The sequence below is a fragment of the Zingiber officinale genome, chromosome 4A, assembly GCF_018446385.1.
Source record: "Zingiber officinale cultivar Zhangliang chromosome 4A, Zo_v1.1, whole genome shotgun sequence".
Classification (NCBI taxonomy): Eukaryota; Viridiplantae; Streptophyta; class Magnoliopsida; order Zingiberales; family Zingiberaceae; genus Zingiber; species Zingiber officinale.
In genome coordinates, this window is record NC_055992.1 from 54,407,680 (window position 1) to 54,433,065 (window position 25,386).

General features: G+C 35.2%; 1 protein-coding gene across 1 annotated transcript; it reads left to right on the forward strand.

Moving 5' to 3' along the window:
* The first annotated feature begins 10,269 nt into the window (after nucleotides 1-10,269).
* On the forward strand, nucleotides 10,270-19,129 carry LOC121972398 (protein SHORT ROOT IN SALT MEDIUM 1-like). The gene is made up of 3 exons (XM_042524074.1): nucleotides 10,270-10,500; nucleotides 17,912-18,306; nucleotides 19,114-19,129. The coding sequence occupies exons 1-3, from the start codon at nucleotides 10,270-10,272 to the stop codon at nucleotides 19,127-19,129; spliced, it is 642 nt and encodes a 213-aa protein (XP_042380008.1).
* The last annotated feature ends 6,257 nt before the right edge of the window (nucleotides 19,130-25,386 follow it).

Here is a 25,386-nt window from a genome sequence, read left to right on the forward strand (position 1 = left end):
AGACCGTGTCATCCTCTAACCAATCTAAATCTTGAACTCCAAGTAGACTCACTAAATCAAATGAGCTCAATATCCTATATTGACTCATTTGGGCATGGCCATGCACTTCGTGATCTCACTCTATCAAGAATACCGATGTCTCTCCCGTCATATAGGAGGGATAGATCCCATCTACATCACTCACATCCCTCTGCATAATTTGTTATATACCCAGTAATCGCCTTTATAGTCCACCCAGTTACGGGTGACGTTTGACGAAACCAAAGTACATAACTCCTTATGTAGGGATCTATGGTGACTTCAGGTCTAAGAACTAGTAGTCATACTAATAGCCACATGAGAAAGTATATGACACTCATATAACGATCCATGATACTTTCTCATGGCGGGTCATTCAGTATACATTCTCTAATGTATACTCATGTGTCAACTTGATATCTCTATATCCATGACTTGTGAGATCAAGTCATCGAGTTGACCTACATGCTAGTCTTATTGCATTAACATTGTCCCTGAATATTAATACTCGACTAGGAATGATTAAGAGTAGTGTTCCCTATATCATCTCACTATCAGTTCAACTAACCGATTGATATAGGTGAGAACTGTCTACTCAAGGACATTATTATACTTAGTTTATTTGGCACCAATACAAGTAAGTATAATAACCAAAATCCAAATGTCTTTATTTATATAGATAGAATATGATACAACAAGTCCAAAATACAATCATCAAATGATTGGCTCTAGGGCTCTAGCTAACAGAATAAACATAGGAAGAAACACAACAGAATAAAAATAGGAAGAAACAATACTAATAAATCCAAATTTTACTTGGTTTGGAGCCTGTGACGACTTCTACTCCAAGGGCCACGAGTGTTGATCACTTTCGTTAGGCAATTACTATAGTTTTGAAAAATCTTTATATATGGGGTACAGAAATGACAAAAACAAGTATTGCAATAAAAAACAAAGTTTACCAACAATAAGAGAATTAGTAGTTGGTGATCGATTGTCAGAGTAGCGTTTGGGCATTGTTGAATCGTTCTGGAGCAGCACGCAAGAGTGAAGGTTGTTCTAAAATGGTGTATTTTGAAGTGGCTAGTTGAACCCTTTTTATAACCGAGTGAACCTAATCTAGTTCCACTGATCTCGGGATCACTGTTTGACTCGACGTTCATCGGTTGACCGATCCAGCAATTCAGTTGATCAAATCTTTTGAATTTGCCCAGCTTCATGTTATGAAGTCGTAAGTGCACGGCTACGTCATCAGTAATAAAAATATCGATCTCATAGAGAATGTTGATTAAGCACTAGTTGATTTTGCACAGCGAATTCCTAGACAAACGTAAGGTTGGTTGGAAGAGAGAGAGAGAGAGTAAGAAAAAGATTAAAGAGAAGGAGAGAGAGAAGGAATAAGAGATGATCTTGGAAGGGGATGGATGATAGATGCTAGGATTTCGATTTTGTAACGATGTTAGTTAAGTTCATCTACCTAACTTCATGCTTACACTCGTGTAGAGATTCTAACTAAAGCCCAGTACAACCCCCGTGTAGGTTGCACCGGAGAGTCTATCTAAGTTCTAACGCCATTAAGTAGAGAGGTAACCTAGGAAGTCTTGTTAAGAGGGAATCCCTATCACTAGGACCCCCAGGTCATACGTTCTTAGATTACACAGTCACTTCCTAAAAGTAGTACTGAAGTATCCACTCCAATTAGAATGTCCTAACAAGAATTAGTCCCTATATTAAAATCTTTTGACTCTAGAAAGTGGATAAGTATTGATGTCCTCTGTCACTAAAGGCATAATATGTCTAGTTGAATGGATCCCCTGATTATCCAATCTAGTAGCAACCTTAACATAGAGACAAACCTCTCACGTCTACATATTTACACTATTCACATATTTTGTGAAAAGGCATAACACAGAACAAGTAGTAAGTACATCATTACATAGAAAAATGTCCAAATACAAGTTCATATATCATATCACATCATAATTACTTCCTACATCCTAGATCTAGAGATCTACTCTATTACAAGGGAGATACAACTAAGAGATGATAAATATAGTATTTACAACTTAAAACATGGATTGAGAGAGAAGAGAATGCATATCCTTGAAGCATGGCATCCTTGGAGGCGTTCTCTTATTCTAGAGGTGGATGGATCGGTGAAAATTGGCGAGGATGAAGTCTATGGCTCCCCCAAGGGGGAGATCCAAGATCCATGATGGATCCAAGATCCCCAGATAAGTGAAAAGGGGAGAAAAACTCTTTATATAGTGTTGGGCACAGGCCTGGTACGGTCCATGCCATGGTCGTGTGAAACCACACGGTCACAATCTGGTCCAATGGCATGGTCGTGTGAAACCACACAGCCGCAGTCTAGTCCGGTGGCATGGCCGTGTGGATTCACATGGCCGTGTGGATTCACACTACTAAGGTCGGCTTCAGCTCTGGAAAATCTACACGACCGTGTTGATCCACACAGCCAGAGTCTACTTTGCCTCTGGAAACCCACACGATCATGTGAGTCCGGTGGCATGGCCGTGTGGATTCACATGGCCGTGTGGATTCACACTACTAAGGTCGGCTTCAGCTCTGGAAAATCTACACGACCGTGTTGATCCACACAGCCAGAGTCTACTTTGCCTCTGGAAACCCACACGATCATGTGAATCCATATGGCTAGGGATATCTTCTTCTCTGCTTCATTGTATGGCTGTGTGGAATCCACAGTGCTGGGTCATCTCCTCCTCTGGTAAGTGGCATGACAATGTGGATTTTACATGGCCAAGCCCCTTTGTCTTTGTTTGTTCTCTAAATTGTTTATCAACGTTGTTTTCGCTCCAAATAGCGTCCTGTCAATAAGAAAACACACAAAGAGCAGATCTCTGACAAAGAAGTGGAAATATAATATTACGATGAAATAGAGTACAATAATCATAGATTATGCTCATGAAATATAAGTAGATGTGCGTCAAAATATGCGTAAAAGTATATATAATCTATACACATCACTTCCATCCAAATGCTGCCACTTTTGATAAAGTCTTCATTTGGTCGGCAGATCTAGTCGTTCGGTCTACCGAACCTTCAATGCTCCTCAACTTATCTGGTCCGATTAACCTGGTCTAATCAACCTGCAGTCTATCCACTATTCTGTTGACTAAACCCTAGGTTCAGTCGACTACTCCTTTGGTTGAAACTTCATTGTGAGTTGACCTAGTCTATGGGGTTCAGTCAATTGATCCCAACATTCGATCGATCGAACAAGGCAAAAAACTAACCTGTAAAGTGTTAGTCTTCATATAAAACAGAGTTAGAATAATAGACAAACAATATATAAAAAATAATTTTAATAGCCTCTGGACTATCTGGTCTTGACTTTGAATTTCGCTGAAACTCTAGGTCAGACTGACGCTTACTATTTCCTCTTCAGGAACACGTCCTCATCTACTCCTCTAAGGAGAGTTCACCTTTTACTAGATCAGTCCTCCAGACCGTCTGGACTTTTACTCAACATTCGAGACTTCAGGATTTCATGCTGGGCGTCCAATCCACAATCCATCCAGTCTTCCACCTAGTGTTCGTGACCCCTAGGATTTTCACTTAGCATCCTCGACCTTAGGATTTCACCAAAAGTCCTCTATCTACCAAGACTTTGCCCAGTCTCTCGGACTAGGACTTTGTTGCCTAACCATAGCTAGGACTTTCCACCTGCCTAGCCTTAACTAGGGCTTTCCTTTGCCTAAGATCACTTAGGACTTTCCTACACACTTAGTTCAACTTATTAGAACAACAACATAGCTTAACTTTGAACTTTTGCCAATATCAAAACACAAGTTTGATTAGCTGGTGCTTTTAGCGTCAACACTCTCTCCCATTTAGATATATGACAATATAGTTCAAAATTAAGTAAAAATATACAAAATAGTAAGGCATGTAGAACAAATAGCAAGTAAATTTTTAAGTAACATTTTTCAAGGAAAAATAAAATGTTACTAACTCCCCGCCTTAAGTATTACTTTTTTCTCAAAAATAAAACTTACTTTTTCTCAATAATAAAATTTTGTTACTTTATTTTTAATACATTTCTCCCCCTTTGATATATATAAAAAAACTTTTAAGTAGAGAGAAAAGTTGTTAACTTTTAAGAAACTTTAAATTTGAAAAGTTAACATTTTAACCTTTTCCCTTTAAGTTCCTCCTAAAAGTAGCACTTAACTTCCTTTTCAGAAAATGTGTTTAGCTTTAAAATAGTTTTTTTAAAAAAAAATAGCTAAATACTTAGATTTGAAAAGGATTTCTTACTTAGCTTTTAAAAGATTTTTTTGAAAATAATTAGCTAAATACTTAACTTTGAAAAGATTTTTCTTTAAAAAACTTAGTTAAATACATAGCAAAAAAAAAAGAATTTCTTTTAGAATTTAAAGAAGTAATTGATTTTGAAAGAGCTTAACTTATAAACTTTCTTTCGAAATATAACTTTACAAGAAAATTTACAAAAACTTAACTCCCTATTTCTCACCTTCTTAAAAAATTTAAGTAATTTATAAAGGACAGTGAGATTAAATAATTTAATTAATACCTTGATTAATGTCTTGAATAATGACTAAGATCCTAAAGTCCAAATATGATAAACATAAGTTTAAAAATAAAAAATTATTTAGTTTTTTTTTTATTTTTCATCTCACACATTCTATATTATCAAATATGTTAGGCTTCTGAGTTTGTGAGAGATGAAGTTACTCTTAATTTTGAAGTTGATTTTAAGTTTAAGAATAATATCTCTGAATTTGAAAAATATTTAAGTTTAAATTTGAAAATTTAAGTTTGAATTTCAAACTAATTATATTTAAATTTTAAAATATTTAAGTTTGAATTTCAAAATAATTAAGTTTGAATTTTAAAATATTTAAGCCTGAATTTGAAATTTTAAGTTCAAATTTTAAAATATTTAAGTTTAAATTTTAAAATATTTAAGTTTGAATTTAAAATTTTAAGTTTGAATTTCAAAATATTAAGTTTAAATTTCAAAGTAATTAAGTTTGACTTTTAAAATATTTAAGTCTGAATTTGAAAATTTAAGTTTGAATTTCAAAATAAGTTTGAATTTTAAAGTAATTAAATTTAAATTTTAAAGTATTTAAGTCTGAATTTTAAAATTTAAGTTTAAATTTTAAAATAATTAAGTTTAAATTTTAAAATATTTAAGCTTGAATTTTAAAATATTTAAGTCTAAATTTAAAATTTTAAGTTTGAATTTCAAAATAATTAAGATAATGAATTTGATTCTTGGAGATCCAATATTTATTAAGTCCAACTTGATTAATCAAGTTAGACTTGGGGATCCATGCTTGTACTACCTTTTTATTTGATCGATTCACTAAAGATATGTAAGATTTGAATCGATGTCTAGCCTTGTATCCGATTCTAGTTCGATTGTATATGACTCTTTATTTTCCAAGAATCAGATTAAGATTCTTGGAACCCAAAGTGAATCGTTCCAATGTATCTTTTAGTTCCTTGACTTGACTTTTCAGGCTGGAATTTTCTTCCTCAAGCTGTTGGGCTTAAGTTGAAGTTCTAGTTTGAATAGGCTCGGTCAAGGGACTTGGGTTAGTCACTTTCTTAAGAGTTGTTACCTCCTCTTGAAGTAACTTTATATGGATATTGGATTTAGCCAATTTTCTTAATAAGTATGAAATTAAATTTTATAATTCATCTATTTTAGTACTAGCAACCAGAGAACTTACAGTATTATTTGGCCCTTTGGAAACGGATATGGATTCGTGACTTCTTTCAGACTCAGTTTCTAATTCAATTTCAATTTCAGACTAGGACTCAGACTCAGTTTCGGCAGCGTAAGCTTGTACCTGTAGAGCAAGGAAGTTTGCTTGAGCTTGTTCTTCTTCTTCTTCAGAGTCTTCTGATGACTCAGACCACATTGCTTTTAGGGCCTTCCTTGTCCTTTGCTTCTTTAGCAATTTTTGAACTCGACTGACTAGTTCATAGGTGATCTCCTTGTTGTCTTCTAATTCTAATTTGAATTTGCGTTCGAGTAGGAATTTGAGTTTTGATTTCTTAGTCCTGCTTATACCTACAACCAAATGAATACCTTTCTCGGTCAGACATGCATTAGTCTGTTAATGTAACTCAAAATAAAAAAATAATTCATCTAATTTAATAATTGAAAGATCCTTGGAAACCTTGTAGGCATCTCCCATGGATGTCCATAAGGTATTCCTAGCAAAGGATTGCAGTATATACCTTATAATATCACAATTCTCCATTTTATGTCCAATTGAGTGGAGTTCATTGAGCATATCTTTGATCAAGGTGTGTAGTTGACTTACTGATTCTCTGTTCTGTATTTTGATATTATATAATTTATTTAACAACAAATATTTCTTACATACCTTAGCATTAAAGGTTCCTTCATGAAGTTTGATCAACTTTTGCTAGAGATCCTTTGCGTTGTTGAATGGTCCAACTCGATTAAGCTCATCTTTGGTTAGTCCACATTATAGGGCTCGAGTCTCCTTAACATCAACGTCGATCTTTTTCATCAAGTGTGTGTCCTAGTTTTCGCATGACATAAGTGCTCCGATGTCGTCGACTGGTAGGGAGAAACCTGTTTGGATGATGATCCATATTTCTACCTCGATCTTCAGATAGTACTCCATTCAGCCCTTCCAATAGTCAAAATACTCGTTGGAGAAAAGGGGCGGGGCGTACGGTACTATAGCCTTCTTGATGGGTCATTTATTTAAGATCTTGCAAAGACAAAAATAATGAAAGTTGTTCCAAAACTTAGTCTTGGATTAGTAGTGCAGTAGGAGAATAGGATGAAAAATCAGCTCGAGTGGTATTGCACCAATTTTGAGAAAAAAATTTAATGAATTAACAAATTGTTAGGAGAGGTTATTAGACCAATTCTGACTTATGGTAAAAATTTAAAAATGAAAAATGTGTAAGAATTTTTTTTTACCAAAAATGGGTGAAAAAACAATGAAAAGAATACTTGAATGGTAGTTGTACCGATTTAGAGCGGCCCCGCTCTGATACAAATTGGTGAATAACACTCGTGACTTTCACGTTTGTTTAAAATCAATCGAGAGACAAAAGCAGTGGAATAAAAACAAGAAGAAACAATGCTAACAAATCCAAGTTTTACTTGGTTCGGAGCCTATAATGATTCCTACTCCAAGGTCCACGATCATTAATCACTTTTATTGGGCAATCACTATAGTTTTGATAAATCATTACAAATGGGATACAGAAATGACAAGAACAAGTATTGCAATAAAAATAAAGTTTACCGATAATAAGAGAATTATCAGTTGGTGATTGATTATCGGAGTAGCGTTTGAGCGTTGTTGAATCGTTCTGGAGTAGAGCGCAAGAGCGAAGGTTGTTCTGAAATGTATTTTGAAGTTGCTAGTAAATCACTTTTTATAGCTGAGGTGAACCTGATCTAGTTCTGTTGGATCGGAATAGTGCGATAGAGGGGGGGGTGAATATCGCGCTTAAACCTTTTCTTATCGTATTTTAAAAACAATCAGAATATGCAGTGAAAAATAAAATACTCAGTTCGGTTACTTGGTTCGAAGCATAGGTCGACTCCTACTCTAAGGCCCGCCATCTTTGACCGCACCGATGGGCAATCCACTAAAATCCTTCTTTCTGAAAACCTCAGAAAGAAGCAGTGCGTACAATATGTAAGATAGTAACACCCTACTATCTTGTAAGAGTTTAAGTACAATGCAAGTTTAAATAAATGTACTAACAATAATAAAAGACGAAGCTTGGTCGACACTTCTGAATGGAGTAGCTTGTGAGTTGTAGAGCAGTAACACCATCAGCAGAAGCTTGCACAGATATGAATTTTGAACCAAACAGCGTTACTCAGCCTTGGACCTTGAGCTCACTTTTATAAGAATCGTCGACGTTTGGTCGACCGATCCCTGGGTTCGGTCGACCGAACCAGCTCCCTTCCATCTTCGCTAAGATCTGATGCTAATTCGATCTTCGACATTAACTGATCATTAAGGGTTCGGTCGACTGATCATTCTTTTCGATCAACCGAATAGTATTCTTCCCTGTTCGTTGAGATTTGCTGAGATGTGCACTTAATGCCACATTGATGAGATGATTTGTTCAGTCGACCAATCAGTATTGTTTCCTTCTCTATTTCTGATCGATCTGAACTTTGTTGAGTCATCAGGATTTGATCGACCGATCATATGATTTGGTCGATCGATCAATCTTTGATCAGACTTTGTTTTGGTCTAAACTTGTATCTGCTCTGAGTTGGCCTTGTTCGATCGACCAATCCTCCATTTGGTCGACCGATCAGGACGAACCTACAAAACAATGTTAGACAATAATCCTGTTAAACAGATGTTAGCATAGTAATAATACATCTAATGCATGAGTAAAAATAGACAGTTTAACTATCTTGATCTCAACTTAGAAACCTTCTTGGTTTCTTCAGTTGGATCAGCGACCTTAGGTTGTTTCCTTCAAGAACACGACCTCACTATCGCTCCTCTAGTTGTTTACCTCAACATACCTGCCAAACTTTGATCCTCCAGATATGTTTGGACTTTTCATTTAGCCTTGATCGGCTCGCCAGGACTTTCTTTCGATCTTCGATCCTCTAGACCTCTCGATCTCATTGCCAAGTATCGGGTCCTCTCGACCAACTTGGTCTTTCCACCTGGGTTCCATGATCTGCTAAGACTTTTCCTGCCTAGCCTCTAACTAGGTCTTTCTTGGTTGAGTAAACAGCCTGCACACTTAATCAACTTGTTAGATCACAACAAGACTTAACTTGAACCTTTAACAACATCAAAACTTAGGTTTGATTCTGGTTCAACTTGCACCAACAACCTCTCCTTTTTTGATGTTTAGCAACTAAGGTTCAAAGTTAAGTTAAAATATGCAAAAATAAAATAAGCAAGAACTTTAACTCTTCCCCTGAGTTAAACATCTCCCCCTGAATTCACTATCTCTCCCCCTTTGAAACACATCAAAAATAGGGAAAACGAGCACCAGATTCAAACATTTTTAAAGGCAAAACTTTAAAATACATTTGAAATTTTAGTAAAGTAAAGTTTTCAAAATGAGGAACAATTTGAGTATGTGAAAATATTAAGTAAAGGTAAAAAAAAAATTCTTAAAGTAAACCTCTAGAGAAATGATTAAAAAAAATATGTAGGTTTAGGAAGGTGTAAAATTTCAAAAATTTTAGCAAGGTTAAAATTACGATTTAGATTATTGAAAAGTGTAAGGTAAATAAAAAATATTTAGGGAGAAATATTGAAAGTTGATAGTATAGTATAAAAATCTTTAGAAATTTGAAAAGTATAGATAAAATTATGAAAAATTTTAAAACTAAATAATTTTCAAAATATTTTGATAAAGAAAAGAAAGGGTTTTGAGAGTTAAGTGTGAAGCCCCCCTAAAATCGATAATATCCTAAAAGTCCAAGCATGATTTTAACAACTAAAAAATATGTCCTTATAATGAAATGCCCAACCTTTATACTAAGCTAAACTAGCATAAGATAGTAGCTATTGATTCGGGTTGGTCAATTTGAGCATTTAGAACTAATTAGGTTGTTACTAGCTAGTAAACTCAAACTGATCAATGTATATTGTTTAAAGTCCAGATTTATAGCGATGCACTAACTTAAGCATTTGAAATCTTAGGCTAAGTCCTAAGCATCACATCCAATCTAGGTTGTACAAGCAAGGGATCCTACTGTGCTTGTGAGATATTGGCTCCTAAAACTATAGGATCATGCAATTCTACGGGAAAGACCTAGGTTATTCCAGAAAGATAAAAAAATTTGAAAGGGGATTTTTTACAAAAATAATTTGAAAAACTACTAAGTAATATTTTCAAAAATCAGTTAAGAAACCTATTCTATAAACGACATGTAAAGAACAATAAAAAAACAACTGGAGAAAGATTAGTACCCTAAAGACTACATAGTCACAATGCAAAGTATCCCATAAGTACAAGTCACAAATAATCGTTTCAGAGGTCACTCATCCTCATCCACATCATCAGCTCAAAAATAATCAAACATCCTACGCTGCTCCCTCTCTAATGCATCAATACAGTCTGTCATCTCCTGACGAATGTCTACAATTTATCCTTGGAGAGAGGTGTATTGATCATTCATCTTAGTTTCTAAGGAGTCAAATCGACTAAAAATGTCATCTCAAAGACGACTAAAGAAATCACTAGTCGATGGGGGAGGTGCATGAGAACTGCTCTGAGCCATATCAAAATAAGGCGTTAGCAATATCCTGGATTGATAATCAGTGGAAGAGGTACTTCCACTGGAATCAGATCATCTTCAGCAGCAACTTCCTCGGCATCCGGTGGAACGTAATGTGGATGGGCCCGTTTATACACAAGACCCTCGGCACTAGTCCTAATCTTAGCCAAAGACTACTGCCTAATCCCGACAAGATCAAAGTCAGACAACTCAATTAGTCCACCACGGTGAACTCCTACCCCTAAAGAAGCAATGTACGCAATGAGGACATGGCACTGGATTATGTGGACTTTATTCGAGGTGGTGTACCCCGAATAGTAGATAATAGATCGGAAGATCCAGTACCCTAAGTCAAAGTCAAGATGGTGTCGTAGTGCGTACATCAAAAAAAGATGAACATGATGTAGAAACCCCTGATCCCTAGATGATAACGGATGAATACATGATACAATCATCTTAAAAAGGGCATTATCATTTGGACTCAATGGTATAGTAGACATCTTCTTAGGACGTGCCCCCTCAAAAAAATCGGCATACATAAGATCTAGAGTTAGATGGGAAAAAGGAGCAGGTAATGTGTCGAGAAGGGAAGCACTAAAAAAGATACGGTTAACTGAAGGCCGGATTCATAAAAACCTAAGAAACATATCAAGATCAAACAACATTTCTCTGGTTGCAACTCTAGTCCTATAGTGATGGGGTCAAGTTCACACAAGTTGTGATAAAATTTAGAACAAAGAATGGGATTGTAACTATGCCGACAAAAGACAATGCTATCGGGTTGAAAATGTTAAGCGATGTCTATGGATGGCGAGGAAAGCGTCGAAATCTAAGAAGAAGGCAAAGAAGAGAAGAGTGGGATGAGGCTTGGGTTCTGCCCGAGCATCGTATAAATAGAGCTGGATCTGTCGACCGATAAGGGGTTCGGTCATCCGATACCTTTAATTCGGTGTCCTTTAAGACTTGTTAGCCGGCGTTCGGTCGACCGATCCACGGTTCGGTCGACCGATAAATTTACTCTCGTTGAGATTCAAATTAGGTTTTCGGTCGATAGAACCGAGGTTCAGTCGACCGAATAATTGAATAATACAATGATAATTTACTGTTTCGGTCGATCGATAAATGACTTCGATCGATCGAAACATTAAACATGGTCAATTTACCACGTATTATTTATTCGATCGACCGAACAGGTCGTTCGGTCGACGAAACTAAAAAAATTTAATAATTTTTAAAAATGATTTTTAATTAAGTTGTTAAAATAATTAAGTTGTTTTTTTTTAAAAATAAGTTTAAAATAATTAAGTTTTTTAAATAAGTTTTAATTAAGTTTTAAAATGATTAAGTTTTTAGATAATTTTAATTAATTTTAAAATAATTAAGCTTTTAAATAATTTTAATTAAGTTTTTAAAATAATAATTATTTTAATTAAGTTTAAAATAATTAAGTTTTAAAATAATTTTAATTAAGTTTAAAATAGTTAAGTTTTTTTAAATACGTTTTAATTAAGTTTTAAAATAATTAAGTTTTTTAAATAAGTTTTAATTAAGTTTTAAAATAATTTTGTTTTTAAATAAGTTCTATAATAATTTTTAATTAAGTTTTTTTTGTTAAATTAAGTTATTAAATAATTTAAGTTTTTTAAATAAGTTTTAATTAAGTTTTAAAATGATTAAGTTTTTAAATAAGTTTTAATTATGTTTTAAAATAATTTTGTTTTTAAATAAGTTTTATAATAATTTTTAATTAAGTTTTTTTTAAAATTAAGTTATTAAGTAATTTAAGTTTTTTAATTAAGTTTTAAAATAATTAAGTTTTTAAATAATTTTAATTAAGTTTTAAAATAATTTTTAATTAAGTTTTTGAGTAATCTTAATAATTTTAATTAAGTTTTAAATTTTTAATTTTTATTTACCCCTTTTTATATTAATATATTTTTTAATATTAAAATTTATTATTATTTTAATTTTAAATTTGTATTTTTAATTTATTTTTATTTTTTTTTTTAAATTTGAATTTGAAAAAGGTTATTAAACTCATGTTACATTCAAACTTAGCTTTTGGTTAATCAAGCATGCTTCCTAAGGATAAGTTTTCAGTTCAGTGACGAGGCATATGACCTTCTTGTGTATCAACGGTGGACCACTTGCTGAATACTTTCCAAAATAGTCCTGTCCAAAGAACTTAATACTAGGTTTTGGTCTAATTAGCCTATGTTTGACTAGGGTAGGTTCGGTCAGATTCACTAAGTCTAGTGCACCAGGTAGAATACACAAGATTCAGCCTAGACATGCTGTCGACAAAACTTTCTTGACGTACTATCATCCCAATCCATTCTGATGTTATGTTATAGGGTTGGGTAAACCTTTTTAACTAACCATTATAAGCTAAGTAAACTAAACCTAGTCCTAATCATGGAAGGTAGATTGATCAAGTTGGTTGAACCATTTTTCTACTTGCTCCTCCTGAGTAATAGCTTAGATATGGTCTATCTAAGTAGTGAATATGACTCTTAGGGATAAAATAGAGATTTGATTTAGTTGGTTTGTTTAAATGTTTTATTGGAACTCATGCTTAGACTTGACTTTTGATATTTTGACTAATTAGGGACAAATATGGTTTGTTTGTTTTATTTGGTTTATAGCCAAGTCTTGATTTGTTGTACACAGATCGTTGCGATTCAAGTACCATGTTTAGACACTTGGATCCCAATTTAAACTTTTCCAACGTTTTCTTGAGTCGCTCGACTTGACCTTTTAAGTTAGAATTTTCTTCCTCAAGTTTTACAACTTGAGTTGAAGTTCCGACTTGAACTTGGTTAGTCGAGTCACTCAAGTTAACTTGCTTCTTAAAGTGGTCTATTTCCTTAAGTAGCAAGTTATTTTATTTTTCAAATTTTGATAATTTTTTAAATAAACATTTAACTACTTTAAGCAAATTTGACTTTGAATAAATCGTTACCATATTTGGACCTTTAGAGACGGATTCAGATCTGTGGCTTCTCTCAGACTCAACGTCGAACTTGGTGTCGGTTTCAGACTAGTAATCTTCCTCAGATTCGGAGTCTTCATTTCTTGCCATAAATGTAAGATGGTCGGAGTACTTCAATTTTTCTGTATCGGATTCATCGGAGGATGTCTCATCCCACGTCGCTTGGAGGGCTTTCTTCTTTCTTATCGACTTGGGACTTTCTTCCTTTCGGCTTCGGCATTCATTTTTGAAATGCTCCTTCTTGTTGCATCTGTAACAAATCATTTCTGATTTGTTTTGAGATATCACGTTGACACATGAGTATATATTAGAGAATATGTATTGAATTGATTGGCCATGAGATGTTTCATGGATTGTTATATGAGTGTTATAAACATTCTCATAGTGACTATTAGTATGAATAGTCCTTAGCCTTAAAGTCACTACGGTTCCCTACATAAGGAGTTGTGTACTTTGGTATCATCAAACACCACCTATAACAAGGTGGACTATAAAGTCGATCACTGGGTATGCAATAAGTTACGCAGAGGGATGTGAGTGATGTAGATGGGATCTACCCCTTTCATATAATGGAAGCGATATCTATAGGCTCTTTGATTAAGTAGGACACAAAATACATGGTCATATTCAAATTAGTCAATATAAGATATTGAGCTTATTTGATTGAGTGTGTCTACTTAGGAATGAAGAAACACAATGATTGATAAGAGGATGACATGATCTATGCCTCATTGATCAATCTAGATATCAAGGATAGAGAGACTGAGTCATACAAGATAATAGGCATAGACAGGTTAAGTCAGATTTTGATATTCTCGTCACTTGGGTAGTAATGATGCCTTGCTAGAGAAGCCTTAGAGAAGCTAGTGAACTACAAGTATGTGTGACCGAATGGTTCCGGTCGACCACATGCGATCTACCAGACCAACAGATTTTAGTGAACCTAAGTATAGTTTTGGAGGGTTAGATGTTTGGCAGGTAAGTGAGGTAGGCTCTTGGGAGGGAGTGTGGTGAGGTCGTGTTTCGGTAAGGATAAACCTTAGGTATTGATCCAATTGAAAAGACTAAAGGAGATTTATAAGTTGAGATCAAGACAGTTATTACTGTCTCATTCATGCATACTATATTTGCATTAATCTTACTATGTATGTTTATGTTCTAACTATATTTTGTAGGGTAATTATTGTTGATATTACTAACACTGTTTTGTAGAAAATGAGGTTCCGTCGCTGGAACAAATGTGTTCAGTTGACAAATCGATGAAATATTAAAATAGTGACATTCAAATCAAAGTACAAAAGGGAAAAGTTATTCGGTTGACGGATAAAATCTCATCAGTCGATGGAACAATATGATCTCAGGGATTGGACATATCAGTTCTAAGCAAATAGGAAAACCAAGGTTCAATCGACGAAAAGATCTTGATCCTTCAATGAAACAACGAGATTTTCATGATTGAATGGATTGGATTATTGTAAACAAGGAAGGAATAGAGGATCCGTTGATAGATAGAAGGATCAATCGACGAATAGGTTCAGTCGACAAAACCCTTTATCAGTTGACGAAACGAGACCTATAAAAGAAACCCTCGAGCTCTAAGTTATATAAACTTCTGCCTTCTGATTTTTTTTGCTACGCTCATTCATTGCTCTTGCAAGCTGCAATTACTACAACATCGAGAGGCTTCCGATAACCTACACTTCATCTTGTATTGATTTGTTGTCAATATACTTTATTTCACTTGCATATTGTACTCATTGTAATATCATTTGATCATTTAGTAGATTGCCTAATGAAAGCAATCGACAATCGCGGACCTTGGAGTAGGAGTCGTCGAAGATCCCGAACTAAGCAGGGGCGGATTTACCTAATGGCCCGAGGGGGCCACGACCCCTCCAAAATTTTTAAATAATATTATTTTTATATTAATTTTTTAAAAATAGTTTAGTATATATATTATTTGGCCCCTTTAAAATATAATATGTATTATTGGTCTAATGGTATGTATAATTTTTTTTCAAACGCACCTCTCAAGTTCGAATCCTTAGAGGACTATTTTTTTTTCATATTTCAATTAAATATATATTATTCATGAAAGTTAGGAAGGATTATTATTATATAATATATTTAATAATTATTTTAATTTCGTCACTTGATATATGGTCTCCCCAAACTTAAAATCCTAGATCCGCCCCTGGAACTAAGTAAAAATAAGCTTGTCTCTTGTCTTTCTATTTACTTTATTCCACTACACACTCGAGTTTTAACGAAAGAAAAGAAAAGTTTTAAAAACGTCGAGATTCATCCCTCCTCTCTCAATCTCTTACAATCCAACATCATCATCTTCTTGGAAAAACGAACCTAGATATGTAAGACTCTTAATTAAATTTACTTCTAATACTCAGTTAAATTTACTTCCAGTATAAAAAAATTAACCAGGTTAGTCTGTGACGACCGACCCGACCAGATAGAAGTTTCTCATCGGCCACTAGGATAAATCGAGAAGTGCTCGCGACGAGCGGTTTAGAAGCCCAACTTCCCTTAATTGTGTTTCCCATTTGGAGAAAAAAAATCCCTACAAATATGTCGTAATTGAAAATTGAACTATAAGTGCCTAGATGACACCTGAATATCCTTCCATTGCATCATAGCCTAGGGTAATTTACTTCCAATAAATGGTAGCAAAAGGTGGAATCTGTTGGAAATGGGGATAGTGGGGATGTGGGAACATGGCCCACGTTCCCCACTACTCATAATGGAAAAGTCCATTATGCCCTTGGTTTATTTTCCTATATAAAGGGGGTGCATCCAAGGATCATTCGTGGGTTGGAGACGAGAGTAAGCGAGGAGAATATTCAAGGTGGTGGGATTTGGTTTGTGGAATTACGGAGGGCTTTCCAATCCTGTGATCGCTCTTCCAACAGCGAGTTTCGCCATTGCGGATCTGCGGGAGATCGTTATAAGTTTTTGCCACTTTAATTTAATTCCTCTTTTCATGCATTTAGAATTATCTACATTGGTATCAGAGCTATGTTAGTTCTAAATGCATGATAAATTCCTAAATCCTTATCTCTGCATTGAATCAAAATTATGGCTTGGTTATGTTCATTTTTGTTGGGCGAAATCATGACTGAGTCATGATCAGGGATTATCATCGTTGCCCTGAACGGAGTTTGTCTCCATCTAGTTTTACTGTAGCCGAGTGAAATTGTGATGTCGTATGCCTCGAGGAACATCCGCGGAGTTTGTCTCCGATGATGGATGGCGGCAATGATCCAAGTCCAGCGACAACATCAAGGTTGGCCGGCGGAGTGCTCATGGACACCTCTGCAACCCGTGTTCGTCGCGGGCAAGGTGGCATGCACAGCATGCACGACGTGTGCAACGTGCATGCAGAAGATTGAGGTGGCCTCTTGCAGTTTCTGCCCAGCGTTTGTCGCTCTAAGGCTGGCTGTTGTGGGTGAGACGACGTGCAGCATGGTCGGCGTGCGATCTGCAGCGTGTAGCGTGCAACGTGGAATTGTGTAACGCTACACACGGAATTGTGTAACAAAGAAAAACGAAAAAGATAAATATCAAGTTTCTGTTTTGACTTTTTCAAATTAAAAATGAACTGTGATATGTTCACAGAATGAGGTGGAAGCAAAATATGATTAAGTTTTTTTTAAAAAAAAAACAAAAGATTTTATGAAATAATTTAAAATTTCTCATTAATTCATGCATGATTTAAATGCGTATATGCATGTTTAGTTATTTTATTTAATGCAATTAATTTTATTCGCATGCGTTAATTAATTGAAAATTACTTTCAATTAATTCACCATTTATAATAAATTGTCTAGAGTAATTTTGGTCCATTTAGATCCGGTTCAAGTATAAATTATTAGTTGATTTAACTGAACCAATTTGATCCAAACCCGAAATCAATTTGGGTTGATTAAATGATCAAATGACCAGATTTGTTCTATTCGGTCAAATTTGATTAAAACAATTAGATGTGTTCTAATTGGTTAGACTTAAACCAATGGACATTGGTTTGATCAAACGGACCTGAGTTTGATCAATAAGTCTGAAATTGGTAGAAATGGACTTAGATTAAAAGTAACAGAACATCGGTACAAAATCCCTATCCAATTAGATTTGTTCTAATTAAGGACAATGGAGCAAGCTTAGGATCTGGATCACTAATCAACCGATTCAATGGGTCTGACTAATTAGATCAGTTCTAATTGTCGATCTAAACTCCTGAAAATCGAGAAGATTTGTTTTTCTTGATTTATTATGTTGGTACTATGCCTGTATAAATTGAAATAAGCCAGTTTTGTACTGGTTAGTCAGTTTTGTACTGACTTATTTATTTTCAATTTTTCAGATGGCTAGTCGTGATTTACGACAACATGAGCTTTGGGAGGAGATTAAGGAGCTTGATTTTGACCCTGTTCAAGGACTCGGATGACTTATTGGTCGGCTCGATCGATTGTTCTGGAAACTCGAGCGAGAAGAGTTTCCAGTCCAAGACACACACAGGAGATGGGCTCTAGTCTATTCACTGCCGGAAAATCTTAGGCAGATAGCATTCCAACTTTGGGATGATTATGATGGGCACATCTCGTATTCAGAGATGTGCAGACAGTTACTTCATCTCTATTGGGGTCCTGAAGATCCAAAGCAGGATCCAAAGGAACGAGCAGGATCCAGAGGAATATGAAGAGGATTCAGAAGATCCTGAAGAGGATTCAGAAGGTCCTATAGATCCAGAGGAGGATCCAGAGGAATCTGAAGAGGATTCAGACTATTGGGGTCCTGAAGATCCAGAACAGGATCCAGAGGAATCTAAAGAGGATTCAGAAGATCCTGAAGAGGATTCAGAAGGTCCTGTAGATCTAGAGGAGGATCCAGAGGAATCCGAAGAGGATTCAAAAGATCCTGAAGAATCAGAAGAGAATCTGGGAGAGTGTGTGGAGGATCCTATAGAGAATCTTGAAGCTGTCTTGCCTGAGATTACCCCAAATGAGTTCAGGATGAGAGGGATTATTTTGGTCATTGCACTAGTGTCTGTCCTAGTAGGAGTAGCAGTTGCCTATCTAGTGTTCTAGGGTTATGTTATTTTCATTATGTATGAACAATGTTAGTCAATTTCATTCATGTCAGTTAGTTATATGTTAACAATATGCAACATAATTTTATGTTAATGATATGTTCATTTATTTACGATGTTTTCTTAACATGATTATGATTAGTTCATGATGTATTAAATGATTAGCTCATTTAATTAAAGAAATCATGATATATTAAATGATTAATTTATTTAATAATACAATTCATGATATTAAAAATGATCAGTTCATTTGTTGGGATGTATGTAATAAAATTGATTAATATTAATTTGATTAGTCATACGAATGATGAGTGAAAACATAGTTGTCATTTGATTTTGTAAATCAACTGAAAATAATATTGAGTCAATCATAAATTGCATGCATATGATTTACACTGAATACTAAATAATGTGTTTATTAATGATAGATTATGACAACCAAAAACATAATAGCTGAACTCAACAAAGGTGAAAAACTCAATGGGAATAACTATAAGATTTGGCACCTCAAGATACAATATGTACTTGAGGAACAAGAAGTTCTAGAGGATGTAAATCAGGTTATGGAAATACCTGTAGATGGTCCCACTGCACAACATAGACGAGATCTTGATGTCTATAAGGCATGGAAGAAAAAAGACTCCATTGCAAAGGGCATATTGATTAGTTCAATGGTAGACGACTTAGCTTTTGAGTATGAGTCGTACCTTTCGGCTCATGCAGTTTGGGTAGCCCTTAAAGAAAAATATAGTGGAGTAAGTCTGAGCAAGCTTCGCCAGCTGACAATCAAGTTTGACAGCTACAAAAAGCGTCCGAATGTATCAATGGTTCAACACCTCAGGGAGATGTCGAACATGATTCGGGAGCTTAAAACTGCTGGTCATGAGTTGACTGATGAACAATAGGTTCAAGTAGTTATTCGATGACTTCCAGATTAACTCATAGTGAGAGTATCAAGACTTTCACTGACGTCTCATGTCATGTAGAATTGGAGGCAGAGAGAGTTGAATCTGCAAGGATTTCTAGACAAGCCTATGTGACTGTAGGTTCTGCTGGATCATCTGGATCCATAAAAAGGAAATGGTTCAAGAAAGGGAAGGGAAAGAAGAGGGAAGCTGCTCGTGTGGGACAGGGCCCAATCAAGAAGATAGTAAAGAAGACTGGAAAGAAACCTAAAAACAAGTTGACTTGTTTTAACTGCGGCAAAAAGGGTCACTTCGCTCGGGAGTGTACTAAGCCGAAAAAGGTAAATCCAAGTGTGTCTTCTTTTCTAGAGCATTTTATTTCTAGTTCAGTGTTGTTAGCTGATTCTTATCCTTTGTGGATTATAGATTCGGGAGAAACCAACCATGTAGCTCAGGAACGAGTTACATTTGTTGAGTACCATCGGGTACCAGTTGACAACAAATGGATCTATGTAGGAAACAATGCAAGAGTTGAAGTCAAAGGAGTCGGCACTTGCAAACTCAACCTCCGTGGTGGTAGAGTTTTGTTTCTACATGATGTCCTGTATACTCCTGAAATTTGACGAAATCTTGTTTCCGTTACATGCCTTCTTGATTTAGGGTATTGTATTAATTTTTACAGTCGGTCTATTGAATTTAAGATTGACTCAGTGTTAATCGGACATGGTTTTTTAACAAATGATTTTATGATTCTTGATGTAAAACCAGATGTCAATTATGCTATTGATGGTTGTTTTTCAAACATTGCTTTAACTAGTGATGCAGATATAACTGATAAGGTTTGGCATGCTAGATGAGGACACATAGGACAAGAACGTATGAATCGGTTGGTTAGAGAGGGCCTATTGGGCACTCGGGCTAAGATTCAATTGTCTATATGTAAGCATTGTCTTGCTGGAAAAGTAACTAGGAAACCATTTGGTAAGGCTATAAAATCTGAATCAATATTGTAGTTAATTCATTCGGATATTTGTGGTCCAATGAATGTGAAGGTTAGATATGGAGCTTCCTATTTCATTATATTTATTGATGATTTCTCTAGGTTCGGTCATGTGTATTTGATTTCTCACAAATCTGAAGCATTGGATTACTTCATTTGTTATATGAACGAAGTTGAGAATCAAACGAAACGTAAAGATAAGACTTTACGCACTGACCATGGAGGGGAGTATTTGTCTGATATGTTCAAGACAATATGTAATGATAGAGGGATCATTAGACAGCTGACAATTCCTGGAACTCCACAGCAAAATGGGGTAGCTGAAAGAAGAAATATGATTCTTCTTGAAATGGTTAGGTCTATGATGGCGCAAGCTAATTTGCTAATCTCCTATTGGAGAGATGCATTATTAACTGCAACCTATATACTTAACAAAGTGTCTTCAAAGTCAGTTCCATCTACCACATATGAACGTTGGACAGACAAAAAACCAGATTTGAGTAATTTGAGACCCTGGGGGTCAGTTACTTATGTTCATGTTAGTTCTCACAAGTATGGAAAACTGGGACCTAGGGGTAATAAATGTATCTTTATAAGATATCATGAGACCTCCAAAAGTTATATTTTCATATGTGAGCAACTAGATAGAACCATCTCCGAAATAGACTCGAGAGATGTGACTTTTCTCGAAACAGAGTTCTCAATCAGAGGTGATGTTGATAAAAATGTTCCTTTATTTGTGGAGGATGAGATATTATCAACAAGAGAGATGTCAAAAGGGATACCTAAGTCTAGTCAACCGAGTGGGAGTGATATGCCGAGTCATGAGTTGACTTCTCAACAGCCCAACTTACGGAGAAGTGTTCGTAAGATCAAACCTAAGAAGAGGTTTGATATTGAGAATGAGGCATTGGTTACAATTCCAATTGACGACGACGAACCTCAATCCATTGAGGAAGCATTGGGATGTAGAGTTAGAGAAAAATGGAAAGCTGCAATGGTTGAAGAGATGGAGTCCATGATTCAAAATCATGTTTGAGACTTAGTCGATCTTCCTCTGGGCCGAAGGGCTATTGGGAATAAGTGAATTCTCAAAATAAAGAGGAAAGCAGATGGATCGATTAACAGATACAAAGCTCGTTTAGTTGCAAAAGAATATACCCAAATGGAGGGCATTGACTTTGAAGAGACATTTTCTCCTGTAGTGAAATTTGTGTCAATATGAGTTATTTTGGCCTTTGTGGCACATTATGACTTGGAATTACATCAAATGGATGTAAAAACCACTTTCCTTAACGGTGATCTTGACGAAGAAATCTATATGGTTCAGCCAGAAGGTTTCATTGTTGAAGGCCAAGAGCAGAAAGTATGTAGACTTAGAAAGTCTATATATGGGTTAAAGCAAGCGTCAAGACAATGGAACATAAGATTTAACGAAGTCATTTTATCTTATGGTTTTGAGATGATCAATGAGGATCATTGTGTTTTCCTGAAAAGGGAAAAAGGAAAGTATGTCATTTTATCATTATATGTTGATGATATGCTGATAACTGGAAATGACATAGGATATGTGAATGAAGTCAAGCAGTGGTTGTCATCACAATTTGATACAACAGATATGGGAGAAGCTAAATACATCTTAGGGGTGAAGATCATAAGAGATCGTTCTAAAAGACTTTTGGGTCTGTCACAAGAGTCTTATATAAATAAGATGTTATATCATTTCAGCATGTCTAATTGCAACATAGAACATACACCTATTTTGAAAGGTACTGTGTTGAGCAAGAGTATGTGTCCTAAAACTCTAGAGGAAATAGCTGAGATGAATAAAAAATCATATGCTAGTGCTATTAGTAGTTTGATGTACACTATGTTGTGTAGACGTCCCGATATCAGCTATGTTGTGGGCTTGGTCAGTCGCTTCCAGTCAAATCTAGGACCGAGACACTAGAAGGCGATAAAAAGGATATTCAGATATCTGAAGGCGACAACAGATTATTGTCTTTGTTTTCAAGGATCATATATGAGTCTGAAAGGTTATTCAGATGCAGATTAGGCTGGAGACCTGGATGATAGAAAATCTACATCAGGCTATGCATTCTTGCTGAATGGTGGCGCCATCTCTTGGAACAACAAGAAATAAGCTTGTGTAGCTTTGTCAACTATGGAAGCTGAATATGTGGCATGTTCAGCGGCTGTGCAAGAAGCAGTCTGGTTGAGAAGGTTTCTGAATCATCTGAAAATTGCTGAGGATAGTGGGAGTCCAGTAACTGTCTACTATGACAGTCAAGCTGCAATAACTTTTTCTAAGGATCCCAAATATCATAGCAAAGGCAAGCATATAGAAATTAAATATAATTTTGTAAGGGATATTGTGGCTAAAAAAAAAGTCATTCTTGAGTATGTCCCTACACGTGTTATGCTTGCAGATTCTTTTACTAAGCCAATGACTAAAGAGTCATTTAAAGAACATGTAAAGTCTTTGGGACTTCGTAGAATGTAACAATATTGAAATAACAATCAGACTTTGTGTTATGATTGTGTAATTTGTCATAATTTATTCAGTGTATATGTTGTATTTGTTACATTCATATAAGATCTCGGTGAGCATGTTGGCAGGTAGAGATTGGTCCACTCATATGGACAATCATCTCTATTTGTTAAGTACATATAGGGGTAAGACCGTTACTTATGGAACAGTTTATGTAGCTGAAATTAGAGACAGATCCATAAGTTTAGGTCGCCTTGATAATCATGTCAAGATGAGATCATTTATGTGTTAATAATGATCGAAGTAAATAAACTCACTATTTACTGAACCTGTTGAAAGCCATATTAGAATTCATATGTTGAATTCAGGATTAGACATTAGGTATGTCTAAATCAAAATCTATACAATGTTAAATTTGAAGAGAATATGCACTCTTTTTAGTAAAGAGAATAACATCGTAGCATGTGATTCATATCACATGTGCTATTACCATAATAAAGGTAGTACGAGAATGAATCCCTGTTTCTCTACTATGTGAGACATTTGAGATTATAAGTTAATCTCAGTTTTTTGCCTTAGTGACTATTTAGCTATTTACTTGAAGTTTTAATCAGTGTCTGCTACTTTAGCGTATATCCTATGGTTATGGATGATTCGGTCTATGGAACATAACTAGGAAAGCGACTGATTAAAATGAATAGATTCTAGTTAAAAAGGAAGATTAAATATATTTACATCTTTTGTTGTTATTCACTGGTCGACCCATTTCTATTATGTATAGAAATAAATGTGAATATTGGATATGGAACATGCTCTTGACATAATGGTCATTATAAGGGATTAGAGATGTTCATATCGATGTAAATAAAAATTATTTAATCTGGGTAAATAGCAAGACATGGATATCTCCAAGATAATGGTTGTGTGTCACTTGAAGATTGGATGAATCCTGGATAAAGGCTATGTGCCACCAGGAAAGTGGCTATGTGTCATAAAGAGTGTATCTCTAATTTATTTGAACAACCAAGTAAAGTGTAACAACTTTATTAGCATTGATTACTCAAAGAGCGGCTAAGTCAAGGTGTAACAATCTTCTTAGCAACTATCGCTCAATGTGCTTGCTGTCGCACGAACCATTTTCTCTAAGTATGGATTGGATGTTCTCACATGGTCTATGTGACCAAACTCTCTAATAGTCTATGTGACTTATTAAGTCTTTGTGACTTACCTGAATGAACTAGTCTTAGTGACTTACCTTGGACGAGTGGGAGATGTTGGAAATGTGGATAGTGGGGATGTGGGAACATGGCCCACGTTCCCCACTACTCATAATGGAAAATTCCATTATGCCCCTGGTTTATTTCCCTATATAAAGGAGGTGCGTCCAAAGATCATTCGTGGGTTGGAGACGAGAGTAAGCGAGGAGAATATTCAAGACGGTGGGATTTGGTTTGTGGAATTGCGGAGGGCTTTCCGATCCTGTGATCGCTCTTCCGACAACGAGTTTCGCCATTACTGATTGCAGATCTACGGGAGATCGCTGTAAATTTTTACCGCTTTAATTTAATTCCTCTTTTCATACATTTAGAATTATCTGCAGAATCTGCCACCTCAGCGACCCCACACAGTCGGCCCCACGATTATTTGCGAGGAAGTAAATCAGGAAGTTGTAGTTGGCTAATGAGAAGGAAGAATTTTTTTTCTTCAACTTTACCGAGATTCGAACTCTTGCCCTATGGTAGCAACTCTACTCCACTCTAGCCAACTCAACCTTACCCCGGGGGCAATTTACTTCCAATAAATGGTAGCAAAAGGTGGAATCCACCACCCTAGTAGCCTCACACGGTCGCCTCTACGACCATATATGAAGAGGTAAATCAAGAAACTATAGTTAGCTAGTATGAAAGAGGACTTTGTTTTCTCAACTTTACCGAGATTCGAATCCTTACCTTATGACCACAATTTACTTCTAATAAATGAGCTTAGAGATGTAAGCCTCTATCAACTTATCATTTTTTATCATAATAATTACCTTATTACTTCCCATACTACCAAATTTAAATTCTCTTAATATGCTAAATTAGAACTTTCTTTTTTTACTTTGGATGACTCATCATTAGAACTTTATCATTTTTTTACTTTGAGCTTAATATTTACTATTTTGTTTGTCTCGTGGAACAAAACAATATTATTTATAAAAAATATATAGTGAGTTTTTAGATGTGTATAATAAATTCATGAAAAGATATAGACTTAAAATTAGATAAATGATTTTTAAAATAAAAATCTTTAAAAATACAATATATACATATTTTTATTTTTAAAAAATTATTTTTATTTTCTGTTTTGTTTTTAAAAAATATATATTGTATTTTACTTTTTCAAACAAATTATGCCTACGCCCGATTGTACGGAGGACAGATTCTCTGGTCCGTAATTTGTGGATCAAGGGATGATTCATTATTATAGACCGTTGATTTGGATGGAATCTATCAATTTAAAGATAAGCTCTATTCAAATCAATGATCCTCCTACAATGGATCATCGCTTGGTCCTAGTCCGTAAATTACGGACTAGAAGATCCGGCCCGGATTGTACCA

Excerpts from the sequence above, each read along its gene's own strand:
- LOC121972398 (XM_042524074.1), top strand. The coding sequence starts at position 10,270 with ATGGGGGAGGTGCATGAGAACTGCTCTGAGCCATATCAAAATAAGGCG. Across the intron at positions 10,501-17,911 it reads CTAATCCCGACAAGATCAAA|AGATGTGCAGACAGTTACTT; the intron begins GTCAGACAACTC and ends TCTCGTATTCAG.